Below are 17,394 nucleotides of genomic sequence, written 5' to 3'. Positions count from 1 at the left end.
TCAGAGGAATGACAGGAGCTTGAGGAGCTGCTGTTACCTCCTGCAGTTCCTGGAGGGAAGTCTGGCCTGACTCATACCTGTGTCTTTCTCCATGTCAATGCCAAAACTGCTACTTTTAGAAGGAGTAACTGTTTTTAAATTTAAAATGTTGTTAAATACATGAGGGCAGAGACAAGAATCAAACTTAACTAGCCAAAAACTGTCATGAGACTGAAGGTAGTTTTGGGCACAGGACCTCCTGTTCCTGTGTTCCCTGGCATCCTATCTAGGTTCCTTTCAGTTCTAGTTTCCTGTTTTCATCTCCTTTATGGTTGAACAGAACACAGCCAAAGAGTGGTGGTGAAAACTATGTGAATGCTAAGTTGTTTCACTGGAAAATGGGTTTATCCTACCATCCCAGGATGGTTTGGGTTGGAAGGGACCTTAAAGACCACCTCATTCCACCCCCCTGGCATGGGCAGAGACCTTCCACTATCCCAGGTTGCTCAGAGCCCCATCCAACCTGGCCTGGAACACTGCCAGTGATGGGGTAGCCACAGCTTCTCTGGCCAACAAATGTATGAAAGTGTTTGTGTGAAGGGGAATGAGAATGAAAAATTGAAAGTTTTCCCTTGGCAGCATGTCTGTACTTATCTTTATACTTATTTACCACAAATGAAAATCTGCTTTGCACAGCTTCTGTTCTGAAAATGTTTTTCTTTTACCTTCACACACTTGATGTAAATCTTCAGCTTTTCTTCCTCCCGAGAAATTTGTGTTGTTATTCTGCCACTTGCCTGTAACATTGACAGCTGTATTTATCATAGATCACTTTTTAGAAAGTATAAAACTTTAGTTAGTAATCATATGCCTAATAAATGATGTAGAATTTTGTAGTTATTAAATATTACTTAACAATCTGTTTTGTTCAGTTAGTGTCAAGAGGTGCATTACCACCATGAATTTGGTATTATTTTTCTCCAGAAGCCTGGGTTGGACGAGTGAATTATTATTAGATGTTGATATATTGATATATTAATTGCAAGCAGGCAAAGTTTGCTGGAGTGGAAATGGAAATGTGAAAAGCCCAGATGGTGTTTATTCTTTGGTGGGGGCAGGAGGAGAAGCTTTGAACCAGAGTAGTTTCCCTGGAGGGGCAATGTTCAAGCAGGAGTTTCTAATTTGGTTGTAAATAATTGTGTTTCTGTATCTATATCTATATCTATATCTATATCTATATCTATATCTATATCTATATCTATATCTATATCTATATCTATATCTACATCTACATCTATATCATCTATATCTATATCATCTATATCTATATCAATATCTATATCTATGTATCTATACTAACATGTGGACTTAAGTTGAATTAAGGCATTTTTTAGATTTCCAGAGTTATACAAACCTATGTGTGTTTGTGCTTTTAGTCCAGAAAGTACATTGCAAATAGATTCAATTGTTTTGTAAACCATCTCTATAAATATTTGAAAAGACCTAACACATATTGCAAATATTTAGTTAATAGTCTTTGTTAAAGCAAAATGTGAGGAAGCTCATAATATCTTATCAATATTAGAGGTCATTTTGTATATCTGTGAATGTCCCAGTTGAAGCGTGCTTCAGCCAAAAAATCAGTTCAGTTATCCGTGATTGATGTGTGAATTTCTTGGCAAAAGCCCCACTCAATATTTTTAATAGTGAATGCTAAATCTAAATTATATTTTTAATGTTTTCCCATCATGTGCACACATTATTTAAATTATCCCTGACCACAAGTGCAATGTTTGTGTAATAGAAATGTCAGGATGGATATTTGTTACAAAAAGCAAAAGCACAATTTTCTGTATTGTTTCTTTTGTGAGCTAAAATATGCATCTAATTTTTCATGCCTTAGTCTCCTCTCTTTTCATTTGCCTGCTTAAATCTGCTGATTTTTTTCCTTGTTTGTTTTTCTTGCTCCCAGTTTTGCAGATTAAATCTCTCATCTCTGAATACTGTGCTTACTGCATGCCAAGAACCAAAAGCATTTTCTGATCAGCATTAAACTGATACTGATAGACAGAGTTGGTCATGCCCCCTCCAAATGGACTCAAGTTTTGCTTGAGCTATCTTTGTTTACTGATGACTGACAAAACAAGTGGGGGGGGGGAAAATAAAAAGTCAAACCCCTCCCACTTTTCCCTTTTGATCTCAGTCCTGATATATCCTTTGTTATAAACTTAATGATGTCACTTGAAATGTGATCATGCTGAACAGTTCATGTAGGCAGCAGTTCTCAGGTGATGCCAGGCCACAGGACAGTGAATGCTGTGGTAATTTGTTATGAGAATGTGTCCTGAGGTTCTTTCTCAAGCAAAGAATCTCTTAAGTCCCCAGGAGAACACCCTCCTAAATCTCTCAAAGCTTGGCATAAGAGTTTTTACTCCAAAACCCACTTCCTATGTGTTTGTGAATGCTCTCCAAATATTCTCTTAGTAGGTCAGCTTAAGTGTGTGACCGCATCAGAGCTTTAAAGTCATGGCTATATTCTGCAGGTCTTAATGATAGTAATATAAATAAGTTTTTGTTTTCCCCAATGGTTTCTGAAAGCTTTGGCACTCATGAGTCACTGTCACGATGTACAGAAGGAACCACATTGCAGAGTAAATGTGTTAAGGGCCATTAAGAGAAGGCTTTGGGGCGACCTCATTATGGCCTTCCAGTGCCTGAAGGGAGCCCACAGAAAAGAGGGAGACTCTTGACAAGGGCCTGGAGTGACAGGACAAGGGGGAATGGCTTCACATTGACAAAGAGCAGGTTTAGACTGGATATTACAAAAAAATTCTTCCCTGTGAGGGTGGTGAGGCCGTGGCACAGGTTCCCCAGAGTGCTGTGGCTGCCCCATCTCTGGCAGTGTTCCAGGCCAGGCTGGATGGGGCTCTGAGCAACCTGGGATAGTGGAAGGTGTTTCTGCCCATGGCAGAGGATAGGGACAAGATGATCTTTCAGGTCTTTTCCAACCGAAGCCATTCTATGATTCCGTGATGTAGGTGTTCTGTTGCTGAGCATATCTTCTTCTTATTAAGTCACAGCCTAGCATAGTGTGCTTGTGGCTTTGTTGCTTGGTCTCCCTTTTGTAAACTTCTAATATTTAGCAGAAAATCATTATGGTAGAAGTAGGGGAAAAATATGACAGAATCATGCCAAAACAAAAGCTCAAAAATGTTCACTGTGATGTAATGTATATATATTTCTAAAGACATGAGTGCAAGCAGTGTTAATGTATGGTTTTGAGTGAGCTGATATAAAACAAGCAAAAATATTTATGAAAATGACAAAATGCAGAGTACTTCTAATGAGACATAACAGGGATTTTAAGATGTGGAAGATGGAAGGTACTTACTGCTATCAATGTATGGCACCTCATTTATTACAAAAACCAGGTAGTGATTTCCTGTAAATTTCAATTTGTGTGATGCCATCAGGATTGGAATAACAAGTCTTACATTTTTTTCCATTGCTAATTCATTTCCCTCATGGCATAAAACACTTTGGTAGTGTATCAGGTTAATATTCCTATTCTGCATTCTATTTGCTAATTATCTCTTTAGTTAATAGAAAGTTAATAGCCCACTTGACCCTTGTGTCTCTAGAAGTGATTTGTTCATTTTTCCACATAAATTGTCATATTTCAATGCCAAGCCAAAAGTTAAATCTCACTAAAATGTTTTTGTTGCATGCTGTTGTGAAATGTATTGGAGAACCTACAACTTTACAATGTGTCAAGCTTTAGCAAACATTTGTATTTTGGTGTTTGCTGACAGTTTATTCTTAAAATCATAATAGAAAATGAAATTAGTGTTTCTTTTATAATGATTTGACAAATGATTTTTTAATAATCCTCCTTTATTTTTAGTGTTACAAAGGAGCAAACTGGCACTTATATATTCTGACTGGCTGGTGTCTACTTTTTGTATTGTCAAAGTGACTCTGAATTTATGGTGATGGAGAGCTAAATCTGGCCAACAGAGTTTAGGGCATGCAGAGAGCAGTACTTCCAGGATGAATGAAAAAAGTATATCTTGTAATAGTTATCGTACTGATATCTACTGAGTGATTCCCTCTGGACCATATTTTTTGTGAACTGAGTGTATTGAGGCATGGTTTTCAAAAGTGTTGATAATTCAGCACATTCTGCAGAGATCACTAGAACGTGCTGGCTAATTAACATTCCTGAAAATCCAATATTGTCCATTTACTGGCTGATTTCAGTGATTACCATGCTCCTGTGGGAAGGTACTGTTTTGAGCCCTGGTACCACATTAGCTGAGGTGCTGGATCTCCTAGAGCTACAGAAATATTCTGACACTGCAGTTTCCATCTATGAACGAGGTATTTCTTGGACACTGAGTCCCAGCCCATTTGCCAAACTTTTTGTGCTCCTCTCAGCTGCAACATTTCAAGTAACTATTTATCTCTGCTTGATGAATTGCTCAGATTTCCAGGCTGCAGCTGCTGCTCTTGCTGCCTTCTAATCATCTGCAGAGTCTGAAAACATCCAGCAGAGCTCCTCAGCTCCACATCTCCACATCTCCACATTTCATCTGGAGCAGGCTTGTGCGTTGCTGGCTGGGAACTGCTTCTCCAAGTATTGGCAATACTTCCATGAAATGATCCTGTGGTGTGAGAGATTCCCTCAGTGCAGTAGAGGGTCTCCAACAGCTGCAGTGGTAAAATGTTTAGGAAACAGCAGGAATGGAACTTTTGTGATGCTTTTGCTCTGATGTTCTCCTGGTGGCAGCTATGTCCAACTCATCTGCTTTCCCCCATGTGATGTTGTTTGCCCACCTAGGAACTGTTTGGGGATCTCTCTCCCAAAGTGTGGCACAGTTTCTTCTTAAAATGCTATTCAGTTTTTGCACCCACAAGGCAGAGGCACTTCCTTGCTGCATTGATGTTTCTGTTCTTTTGTTGACTTTTAATTTGGCTTCTTCTGAGGCCCTGTAGTGCTTGTTCTGAAAGAGACTCCAGACAGTCCATCCACACCCCATCTCCTTATCATGCAGGATTTTATAGACTTCCACAATAACTGCCTCAAATTTCCAGAAAAAAGGTCTCAGTCTTTTCAGTGATTCTGTGTAGATGCCATAACAAGGCTTTTGTGTGTCCTCTGAACCCATTTTTGGTCTAACTTGTCTCTTTGGAGGTGAGGAGGCAGACAGTGCACACTGAGTTCGCGATGTGGATACTGCTATGTTTGAATGAGTTTTTTTTCTTAGTCTTTGTACCTTTCCTAATAAAATGTAAGCTTTACTTTACTTCGTGGCTCTTATAAAATACTGAGCTGCTATTTTTCAAAGGATTTTCTGTTGCAAAATTGTCATTACTGACCAGTATATGTGAAATCAGAGCCCAGCACCCTATTATGTGAATCTAGATTTAACCCACAGGTATTGCTTTATATTGATTTACATTGAGAGCTCTTTGCCATTGTTCAGGCTCTTACAAAGCTTTTCTATAATTTTTCAGAGTCTGCCCTTATCCTTGCTTCCCTGAAAAACTTCATCTGCTCTATCTTTCTCCAGGCCACTTAAGCTGCTGTTGGACACTGCTAACACTGCAAAATCCCCTTAGTGACTTTTTATTTTTTTCCAGCAGTGCAGGTTCTCCTCCTACCCAGTTTCTTCTTGTTTCACTGATTATTTCTCCACCCCTGGACCTGTTGACTTATCCAGAATAAGTCACGTGATGATACTGTGGGACTGCCCCTGACTCTCCCCCATCTCTCCCTGTTTGCAGTGAGGCTGTAGATGTCCAAGGAGGTTTTGGATTTCCTTCCAGCAAAAAAGCCAGCCCAAATACTTTGATTATCTTCATCTTAATTCTGTCCCATTCAATTCTGTCCCCTGCAAATACAGCCAATCTTCCTTTTACTGCTACTGATCTTTGGAGAGAGAGATTTGAAGGGCCACACTCTGATTAGGAGAATCCTCTTATTAAACTGAATACCTTTGTACCATCTGTTAACACTTTCGAATTACAAAACACCCTCTAAAGTATATTTACTAAGAATGAATTGAACTTTAAAATTTTTCAAGACAAAATTGAATCATCCCTTCATATGATTGTTGATCAGCTATGGAGGAATGAAGCAATATCTTAAAGTACCTTTCCTCCGATTTTTCTAATTGGTGTCCTAAGTATTTTGAATTTTTTTCTTTTTTCTCCAAATCCTTTTTTTCCCCTTGAAATTTACTTTGCTAGAGTGAGGGGTCAGTCTCTGTTTCATTAATCCCCCCATTGGGTACATGCCTGTTATCTGGTCTAAAAATTGACTTCCATGATCAAGCTGCTTCATCTGGAAAATTGTTTAGGCCATAAATCTCTGTGCAGATTAGTGGGATTCATTCCCTCAAGCGGAATTGCATTTTGCCTTTTTAAATGTTAACTCTTTGGCCTCAAGAAGTTTGTTGATTTTATTATGGATAATAAAGTTTGAAATTATGTACTCCACAGAATATTGGCTTATTTTTTAGATAATTTGGCACTGAATGTAGCTAGGCCAGCTGCTTGCATGATTTTCAGTTGACACTGCTGAAATACAGGAGGTGGTAGAGAAGACACAGTCCTCCCTTCCTCTGTGAGGTAGTTTGATTTGGGTGAGGAGGCTCTTAATTTTACATTTTACTATTATTATTTATGGTATTCAATCTCAGAAGATGTGTTGAAATTGTGCCAGGCCTACATAGCAAGAAATTTGTGTCATTGACACAGGAAAAATTTGCTGATAAAGTTATTGTAAATAATTAGAGATGATTTTGCTTTATGTTTAAAAGTCATACTTTTCATGCTGTAGTGATTAGTGGACAGAGATAAACATTGGGAAAATATTGGTGAAAGTGCAGTAATTTTTAATCCAAAATGTGTATTTAAATTGAATTACAATCCTGGCATATTTGTTAGTCACCTGCATATAGATCCTGCTTTGAACACTGCAATAATGCACAGGTCTGTGCCCTGGGTTTTTTCTTTTGTTTTATTTGGCAGATTTATCAACCTATTCTACATTTGTGCTTGAGTTTCTGGCAGCTCATTTTCATTCAATTTTTCATTGCCATTAAAAATTTCCATCTTCTTTGGGGAAGCACACCTGTGTTTTTAGGCTTCCTGTATCATCTTCCATTCAGAGACATTTCCTGTCTGTACATGAGTGGGAAGATTTTGGTTGGAGAGGTTGCAATGCCATGAGGAAACATTGCAAAGGATGAGCAAAGCCAATTGTTTCATTCCACAGTGCTTTACCTAAGAAATTGAGATTATTTAGGTTTTTTTTTAGGTGTTTTGGCCAGATTTTTCATGACTGGGTGTTCTGTTCTATGCTAATACACATTATTGTATTCTTTAACTGTTTGTGTTCACTGTGGGAGTAAGAGAGCCAAACAAACAAGATATTGACACCATCACTGTTGGTAGAAATTAAGAAAGAGAAAAGTAACCTGTCAGAATGTGTGCATTTTGCAGCTTTGCTTAAGGTCTTGAGCATGTCTGTGTACCCATGCACTGAGGTAAATCTACACCGTGGAGAAATAATGGAAAAAGAAAGGGGAAAGTTTGGTAAGGGTAAAAGGGTTTTGTGAAGGCAAATATGAAAATGATAGGATGCATTATATATAGCCATATTGTCTTATTAGTTTATTGCCTTATTTGAGCATTTCTCAATCTGGAACATATTTATCTTCACAAAAGGCTTTTGATAAAGGGAAGTTCCAGTGTCTTCATAGACTAAGAGGCAGAATTAAATGACCAGCCTACAATTATAAGATATAGATTCTCCTATAAGCTAACAAGAACAGGGAGTTGCTCTGGACTGAGATGTCCATGCCAGGACATTCTGGGTGTTGTTGTCTCACCTGGACCAGTGCCCTGCACTTCCTTTTCCTTGTGGAACAGGCCCACACTCTCACTGACTGATTTTGTATCTTGGACACAAAGCTCTGGAAACAGAAACACGCTGTTTCACAGATAGAAATTCAATCTATTTGGCAGAAAACACAGACACTTTTACACTCTCTGCCTGAATCTGGCTGTGCTGTGTCATGCAATCCAGTGTTACCCGTGCTGGAAGAAGTCTGTAATATGGAATATTTCAATATGGAATATATGGAAGTCTGTATATGGAATATGGAAGTCTGTATATGGAATATATATATTTGACAGGGGGAAAAAAGGCATCATGAAAGCAACAAATCTGTCATCTGCCTAGGAATACTTTGTAATTTAAATAATATAATCACAGAGTGCAGTGATAGAGACATGGAACAATGCAGGCCCAAGGATAAAGTCCTGTGGGACATCAGCTGCAAGTGAAAAAGGACTCGATTAAGGATGGCTGTATTAAATAACAAGTGAATGGTCTAACAAAACCAATGTTTGCCAGCACCACATGTTGGCTTTACTGACACATCCAGAGTACAGTGAATCAGCAGGAGTGATTCTAAGCATTCAAACTGACAACATTTCATTAGATCAAAGTGATGAGCATGTGCACAATTGTCATTTCAGGTGATTAATCGGAGGACAGCAGTTAGGAGGTGTCTCCAGTAAACAGTTATAAATCCACTCTGGCAAGGAGAAAAGCAAGTTCTAACTTTTGGAGATATTTGCAATACGAGAAACCCTCTGGGAATAAGTTTATTGAGCAGATCCTTGCCAGATGTTATAAGGAAAAAAGGGCATTTAAAGACACCTGGAACTGCTGCAGGTGAAACCTGGAAAAGTGGGGAAAGGAATCTAACCAGAGGAGTAGTCCTATAGGTTTTTATTTTGGTGAGCCCACAGAAAATGAGCTAGATGGCTTGTCTCTTGAGCTATGATATTAAATTGATGGTTTCACATTTATTTTAAAATTCTTTGATTAATTTGAATGTTAGGAAGATATGGGAGTATGGTTCTAGTAATCCCAAGGTGAATATCCAGCAGCCCAATGTTCTGCATCTTTTGACTACCATGCAGCAGGAGCCCCCTAGTCCAGTTTTCCCTACTTTATTCACTTTGTATTAGTGTTTATTAAAATTACCTCAATTTCCCATCATGGGGTGATTTTAAATCTTTTAAAAGATTTGTGATGGTCTGATTCCTCATCATCTGCTATCACTTCATGAACAGCACAACTTTCCAATTTATTTTTGTTGATATATACAAGGGTCATATTCTTCATCTGGTCTCTTCAATCAAATTATTTGCCTAATTTTATTTGCAATCTGTGTAGTCATATGAGTTCGAGGTGGAAACAACCAATTAGATCACACTGTCATTCCTCTTGCCAACATGGAATATAATCTCCCAGACAGGGACATGTGCTTGATTTTAGCCAAAAGCTCAGAAGAAACTCCTGATCTTCACCCACTGAAATGTAATCTCTCATCTGTTATTAATATATTTTCAGCAAATGATTACCAGAACATCTGCTTATGCCCAGTAAATTTTTCCTTCCTTCTCTTAAGGCTGACTTCCCCAGTGGACTGATGGAAGAGAGATTCTGCAGCTCTTTCTGCTCTTTAGCATCAGTCCACTGAAGAAATGTTAGCTGAAGGTGAGGGAGTGATTTTTATCATTCATGTTGCACCTATAGGGGAAATAAGAGCAAAGTGACTGCACTAATCGTAGGATTTCCATCTAAATTTTTATTTTTGATTTTTAGTCAGGAAGCATAAGGACACATTCAGCAAACACATGTTTGGAGTTTACATAAAGATGGAAGCAGCCACACAAAGATCATTAATCTTGGCTTTAATGAAGCCTTGAATCAGAGGATCACTGTGGTTGGAAAAGACCTCCCAAGATCTTTGAGTCCAGCCTTCAACCTGTCACCATTTTGTCATCCAGCCAAGAGCACTGCCACATCCAGTCATTCCTTGCACACCTCCAGGGATTCACCACCTCCCTGGGCAGCCCCTTCCAATGCCTAGCCACCCTCTCAGTGAAGAAATTCCTCCTGAAAGTCGTCTTGTGTCTACTTCCATGCCTTTCTCTAAGGAATATCATCTGACAGTCTGTGTTCAGGAGGATGATGGCAGAGGAGAGTTTTCAGGAGGGCTTTGAAATCTGAGAAGGCAGGAGCTGTTTGGATTTTTGTGAAGGAAATCCCCTCAAAGAGGAGGTGCAGTATGGGAGATGGTGTGACAGATGGTCATTGTCTTGATTTCTCTGATATTCACTTTCTAATCTCCCTCCCAACTTTTCTTCCCTACATTTCCACAGCAAGCATTTATCCCTGTGATTTGCTGGTACAATTTCTTTGTGTGCCTTGAGGAAAATGCTGTCGGAACCCTCCTTCATTTAATTTTCATGTTTTTCTCAGGGATGCTGCTTTCTGCTCACAGGGTTCTTTTCTGTAGCTCCGATGTGCTACCAGGACATCTTTTGCATGGATTGCAAAAAAATGGCAGTGCCAAAGCTCTTTTGGGCATTTTATGCTTCTGACCGGCATAACCAATCATTTACATAAACGTGAGGCTCATATCTCTTACAGAAGTTAAATTTTTATGTTTTCTTTAGGTTCGCTATTCTAACTGCAGATATTTAGGGCAACGAATGTTGGGCCTGATTCACTGTAAGGAACCACTGATCTGGTGAAGTGTCTGGAAAATAGTTGGCCAAAATGGAAAATGATAACTAGAGCAAAGTCCACCCAGAGCAGGAGAATTTTATTTTATCTTGTTGGTTCAGATGGACACAAAAGCCCACAAAAGAAATCAGATCCTTTCTCAAATATCAATGTACAAAAAAAAGCGGTATCTTGGGTGTTTCTCATTTGTGTAATTCCAAAATCTGGACCTATAGATTTCTGTCATCCTGGTGCACACACAGCTACACTGCAGGCAGTAGATTAATGGATTTTTGAGCATAAAAGATTCATCTTTTAAGGAAAATGTCACTTTTCTGTAGCAGAAGTTGGTTATTCCCTGTGATTGTTGCCTACTGCTGAATGATTTTGTTGGAGCTGACAACTTGAGATATTAGCACTACATTGTATTCAAGAATATTTAAAGACATTTTTCCCCCTTTTTTTTATGTTTCAGAACAAGAGCCAAGGAGTTAGTTTTGTCCGTATACACGCGCCTTGGCAAGTCCTCAGTCGAGAAGCAGAACTCCTTAAAATAAAAATGCCCACTAAAAAGGTAAATATCTCCCATTTTCTATCAATATGTTTTATGATTGAAGGATCAGAATCATCATTGAATATATAGAAGCCCATGGAGTTCCTTTTTTTCAAAAATCAGAGAAAACAAACTGTCAGACTTATTTTTTCACATTTCCAAATCTTTTCACATGATTTACTGTTCAGAGCTATTTTTAAGAGGGGATTTCCAAAGGGTTTTTAAAGGCCACAGAGGCAGCTGGCTGAGGGACTGCATTCAGGAGGGTGATGACAGAGATGAGTGTTAAGGAGGGCTTTGAAAGCTGAGAAGGCAGGAGCTGTCTGGATTTTTGTCACGGAAATTCTCTCAAAGGTGAGGGGTAGTGTAGAAGATAGTATGAAACTGGTCACCATCTTAAGACTTATCCAAAGAGAGAGAGGCTCTTCCCAGAGAATCTGTTTTGGCGGTATCAATGACTTAGTGAATGCAGATCTGCCTGTTGTCACTAAAACTTCAGCAAACTCTTCTTTTCTGTCTGTTTTCAGAAGAGTTGCTGTCAAACCTTGTAAATTCCAAGTAGCAAAGTCCCCAATCTGTGTTCCTGAAATGATTTAGTCCATTGGTTAACAATTCCATCAGAGTCAAGGGGAACTGCCTTGTGCTTTTAGTTAGTGATACTCATCAACTGCACTAAAGAACATTTATTTCTTTGCATTGTCATTAGAAATAAAGGAAAAATTGTTTGTTTTTTTTTTTTTTCTCCAACTGTCTAGTTCTTTGAGTTTTTCATCTTGTTTTCACCCACCAAAAGCTTCATTCTGGTTCATGTTTCATGCTGGTACAACATGTCATTATCAGAAGACTGCCCAAATCAATCTTGCATACCCTCAATGTGCTTGCATCCCAGGGAAAAAAAAAAAGGATATTGCCAATCAATCTTTGAAAATGAGTAGGTTTTAGACAGCTATAGTACTCCTAGAAACTTTCTACATATTCACCTCCTCTCTTCGATCTCTTCCAAAATTAATTCATTTTATGCATTTTTAGTGCCTACTTATTTCTCCCTCCTTCTGCTCTTATGGGAATTTTCTCATCCAAGTTTCTTGCAGATGCACCAAAGTAAATTTTACACTATTTTAATTGATGAGTATTGTCATCATTTTGAGCTGGTTAAGGGCTGTCCAGGAGCTGATAATCTCTGATGGCACCCTCCTCATTCACAGCAGTTCTGCATCCCTCCTCTCTCCTCTGATTGGGAGAAAAAAAATCTTCTATTATCTCCAAAAATAAAAAAAAATCCTCTGTTATCTCTAGCTGCAGAAATGGCAGCATTCCCAGAAACAAGCTTGACAGAAAAGCTCTATTCATATCCTAGGGTTTGGGTGTTTTTTTGAAATTAAAAACAGTTGAAAGAGGAATTTCCTTTGAAAGAAAAGAAGTCCACTTTGAAAAAACTGAAATCTTGTATTTTGGGGATTTGGCCATATAAAGTAAAAAAATTCATTCAGTAACCACCAAAAGGAAAGTTCTGGTTTTGTTCAAAGATACAAAATATTGCTGTCAAGGCACCTTAGGAATTTTCTGTGATGCTATTTTTATTTATTTATTTAAGGATCATACTAAACTATTCATAAAAAGGTATTTTCAGGGGAAAGAATTAATCCACCTCTAAACACGAATTGGTTACAAATATTTGTTCCCAAAACATTCTGTTTTAAATAATCTTTCAGAATATAAGGCACGCTGGGCAAAGATACCCTCTGAGGCCTTTTAACTATATATCAACTTCTGGATATGGTAACAGAGCTATTTTGGTGTGTGAGACTGTGCCAGACTCAAATATGAGTATGGGAAAAAAATAGGAACAACTGGGTGGGCTGCTCTGTGGCCAGAGCTGTGCTGTCTCTGGCTTTAGTGAGTCTTGGGGGATTGAATCCTGTGACTGAATGCTTGGATAGGGAAGTAAAGGCTGTTCAGGAGTGATAGGCAGAGATGGAGAGGTGGAGGAGTTGTCCTGTATGGAAGGGAATAGCTGCAGTTAAGGGATTATAAGGCTGACATCTTCTGGGTGAGGGTTAGGGGGATGGAAAACAAGGCAGATGTCAGAGTGTTCTGTAGGACAGATGAATCATTCCATAGGCAAGCAGGAGACACTTCTTGTGCTTGTGGGAAATGGTCACTTCCCAAACATTAATTGGGAGTGCTGTGACAAGCAAGTCTGAGAAATTCCTGAAGGGTGTTGAAGATAATACTTTGCAGATACTTTGAAGATAATACAAGGATTCAGTGAGCCAATTAGGAAAAATGGTCTCCCAGACTGGCTACTTGTAAACAGAGAAGGACATATGGGATATGTGATAATAGGAGGCTGCCTTAGCTATGGCAACCATAAAATGGCTGAATTTAAAATATTCAGTCTAATGAGAACAAAAAAGGTCAGAAGAAGTGTTGCTCTAGGTTTCAAGAAAGTAAACTCAAAACCACCCAGGGAGCTACTCAGCACTGCTCCCTGGGAATCTGCTTTTGAGTGCTCCATGAGTGCTTGATTGAACAGGGAATTCCTCGTGCAGCTTGAGAAGAAAAAGCAATTTTGCATCTCTAGCAGCAAGGCCAGGCCTCACAGGAAGTTTACAAAGCTGTGGTTCACATATTCAGGGAGAAAACACAAAAGGCCAAAACTCATCTAGAGCTCAAACGGGCCAGTATTGTGCCACAAAATTAAATCACTTTTTAAAGTATGTTAATAACAAGAGAAGGTGTGAGGAAGATATTGGAACAATCATTGTTGAAAATGGTCACCTGACAAATAGGAATGATGAAAAAAGGGGGCCTTCAATGCTTTTTTTGCCTCAGCCTTTAATATTAATTGTCTTGGACTGCCTGATCCTGAGGCAGAGAACTGCAGCTGTGGGAACAGTTTGTGGTTTTCCATTTGTGGCCACTGAATTTTTAAGGGAGCATCAGTGTCCACTAGATGTCTAGAAGTCCATGGGGCCTTGTGAATTGATCCCACAGTACTGAAGGAATTAGCAGGACCCCTTCAATCCACTCCCAAAGGACTTGGGACTTGCTGAATGGGAACTACTTGGTATTACTACAATTTAAATGAGGGAAGAGCCAGGAAATGAGATCCCTAATATTCCAACCTCAGGACTTGGAATAATTATGGAGAGAGTCATACCACATGCAGCAAAAAGGTATTTGAAGGACAAAGCATTCCTCAGGCACAGACAACAAGGTTTCACAAAGGAAAAGTCCTGGCTAACTAATTCTATATCCTTCTACTATAAGGTTTCCTGCCTATTGGTTGAGAGGAAGGTAGTAGATGTAACTAGTTTTTTTCCCCTGGATTTTAGTAAATTTTTTAATATTATTATATTTTAGTATTATCCTTCTGGACAGGTGGTTTAACTGTGAGAAGAGCACATACCTGGAGCTCTGGGTGAAGAACTGGTTTTCTTTTTTCTTGTATTAATAATTCTGCTGTAATGATTTTTTTTCTGGAATTGGCTGTTAAGGTACAAGAACTTTTTGGAACTGCAACCCATATGGATTCAGGTGCATATAGTCATATGCAAATATGTCTTCAGAGAAGGCACTTCTTTTAATTACAGGTTTAAACATATGTGTACAGCCATTTTTTTTCTTTATTTTAGTGTAATAAAAAGGGGCATACTAATGTACAGTTTTATTTCTTCAGATGTATGAAATCACAGAAGAAAAGGGAATACTCAAAACATTAAATGAAATATGGTGCAAATTGACTGAACCTCTGCAACCCCAGGTGCCACAACAAGAAAATACCAAGATGAAAACCTTGTCCTATCCATTTTCCAGAGAGAAAATATATTTGTGAGTACTTTAAAGTGTGATGGACTGTGGTTGTGACAGCCTGGTCAGAGAGTGAGAAAACCAGATAAGTTTTCTCACAGTGGACACATGAAAATTTTAGGGAGTTGTAGAGAAACGATGATAGCTTGTTATTATAAACATCCTGCAGGTGGTGTTTTCCTACTCTCTGTTTTCCTGTTTTTCTCAAAGAAAGGTGTTTTTATTACTTAGCCAATCGGGTGAAATGCATTGGATCAGTCTATAAAAAGAGAGAATTTTCGTGTTAAAGCTGCTGCTGTGCAAACTAGCCTTCTGGTGAGTCTGTGTCATCTCTTACTCAACAGTGACAATGGACAGTGAAAGAAAGCTGGAATGTATAATCTTAGAGTTGTTACTTCTTTTTCCCACATTTCAGTCAAAATTCAGAAGTTCATCAAGCGTATCTGCAAATCCTGAGGGAACATCCAAAATTGTCAGTTTTTCAGTGGATTAACAGAAATACAAGCTGCAGAGACTCTCTGCCAGTGTTCCTCTTACCTCTGTAGGATAAGGCACTGGAAGCAGTGCATCAAATAAATTTCTGTATGTTTAGCTTGAAATGTAGAAATCCTCCCAACAAATTCCTGATTATTTGGTTAAGGATATTACTGCCTCTTTTGAAAAAACAGGAGCTAGTAGAAATACAGCAGTATTTTTCATCTTGATAGATTCATTGTAGCAATTAAAACTAAGCTAATAATATGCAGATAAGGAGTACTTGATGCCAGCTCTTTCACTCAGAATAATATTTCTGGGCCCAGTTTGACATGAAGCACTATGTTTTCCTCCTGGGTGTCTCCTTGTATTTAGGTTCAATAAATAAAATTTAGTAATAAATACAGTGACCCACCATTTCATTTATTGCCCTCTGACAATTTTAATTAATTCTGAATATAAGTCAGATGGAGGAGAATTGATGGTTGATGGAGAAGAATATACTGGGAAGCTAATTTCACATATGATGATTTTGAGGTTTAAGGGAAGGCATAATTGTGGTGGAATAGTTACTTGAAATCAAGTGAAATATTGACTGTTTAGTGGCCAGGAAAAGAGTAATGAATATCTGCATCAGGCTGGTTGAAACCTACTAACACAACCTCAGTATGTTATTGTGTCGAGGAGATGTTATAAGAAAAATATTAAAAGGTCATCTTCTGTAAACAATACAGGTTCTTCTTCCTCAAAAGGCATTTTATATTAGCTAATAATTTTGCATATAAATGCCCACCATCAGTGCAATCCTGGTAGAGCTCTGAATGATTGGGTCTTACATAGCACATAGCTGTGCTGTGTAATCTATATTCCCTTTAAACATCTGCTTTTCTGATTAGCTGTGGTTTCTGAGTGACTTCTAAATTAGAATTTATCTGTTGTCTTGTCTTACGTGTTGCTTCCATGTCTTAAAACAGAGGTGATTTTCTTTTTCCTCAATATTTCAGGTATAACATCAAAGACAAAGATACCTTTTTTGACAATGCAACCCGCAGCCGAATAGTAAGTTAGTAAAAATAACTTATCCTTGTCTTCTTGTCCTGAGTGGGATTTGGTAGTGGGGTTTAGAATGGGATTTACAGGGAGTGTTTTAGTTTCAGCTTTGCTGTTTTTATGAATTTATGCATTTGTGTATTCTTGCTGAGCTCTAATTCCTGACATATATGTATATAAGGACTTTCTTTCTGGAGCTGCAGGAGTGGGAAGTGCTCTGCAGGGAAGCTATTGACTCCTCTTCAGTGTTCAAAGTTCTTTTCAGCCCTACTCCTAATCTTTAACTAGATTTCCTGCCATATAGTTCTACTACTTCAAATACTTCTATAAGGACATAACACAGCAGGCTTTAGCCCACAAATGCTGGGCAGATAATCCAGTCATAAAATCTGCTAAATGGTTTAAATATTTGTACAAATGAACACTGCAGAAGCCATCTATTTTAGAACTTTGTTTTATTGCTAATTGCTATTATGAAATTCATGCTAAAAAGGATCTTTTTGTTATCCCACTGTTCTTTTTTGCAGGTGAGGGAAATTTTGAAGCGCACATTTACGAAGGCCAGAAACAGCATGGGTAAGGTGGAGGAAAGAGAATTAGAGGTGTTCTTTTGAAAGGAATTTTGTAGGTATTTCACAGAATATTGTTTTTTCTAGCAGGACACAAAATATGCTGGCACATCTTCCCAAAAGAAAAAAAATTAGAGATTGAAATTTTTTTTTTCTTAGGCATATAATCAGCGTTTATAGTCCATGGTTTGGATGGTAATGGGAGCTGGCTTTTCATTTTTCTAAAGGTGCAGCATCTGGCACATTACTCACATTTAATGAATCGTTATAAAATTGGATTTGATTACTCTATGATCTGCTTTGGAAAATTCAGATGTCAACTGCAATATGTTGTATTATTTCTTGCAGGACCATATTTTTCT

General features: G+C 38.3%; 1 protein-coding gene across 1 annotated transcript in view; it reads left to right on the top strand.

Moving 5' to 3' along the window:
• The window catches only part of ANO2 (anoctamin 2), a 145,303-nt gene that overhangs the window by 15,481 nt on the left and 112,428 nt on the right, over positions 1–17,394 (top strand). Inside the window, exons 4-7 of the mRNA XM_063155853.1 lie at positions 11,049–11,147; positions 14,809–14,960; positions 16,418–16,472; positions 16,991–17,039. Of these exons, the coding sequence (XP_063011923.1) occupies positions 11,049–11,147; positions 14,809–14,960; positions 16,418–16,472; positions 16,991–17,039 (355 nt within the window). The remainder of the gene's footprint in view (positions 1–11,048; positions 11,148–14,808; positions 14,961–16,417; positions 16,473–16,990; positions 17,040–17,394) is intronic.

The sequence above is a fragment of the Melospiza melodia genome, chromosome 4 (assembly GCF_035770615.1).
Source record: "Melospiza melodia melodia isolate bMelMel2 chromosome 4, bMelMel2.pri, whole genome shotgun sequence".
Classification (NCBI taxonomy): Eukaryota; Metazoa; Chordata; class Aves; order Passeriformes; family Passerellidae; genus Melospiza; species Melospiza melodia.
This window is presented reverse-complemented; position numbering and strand designations above follow the sequence as displayed.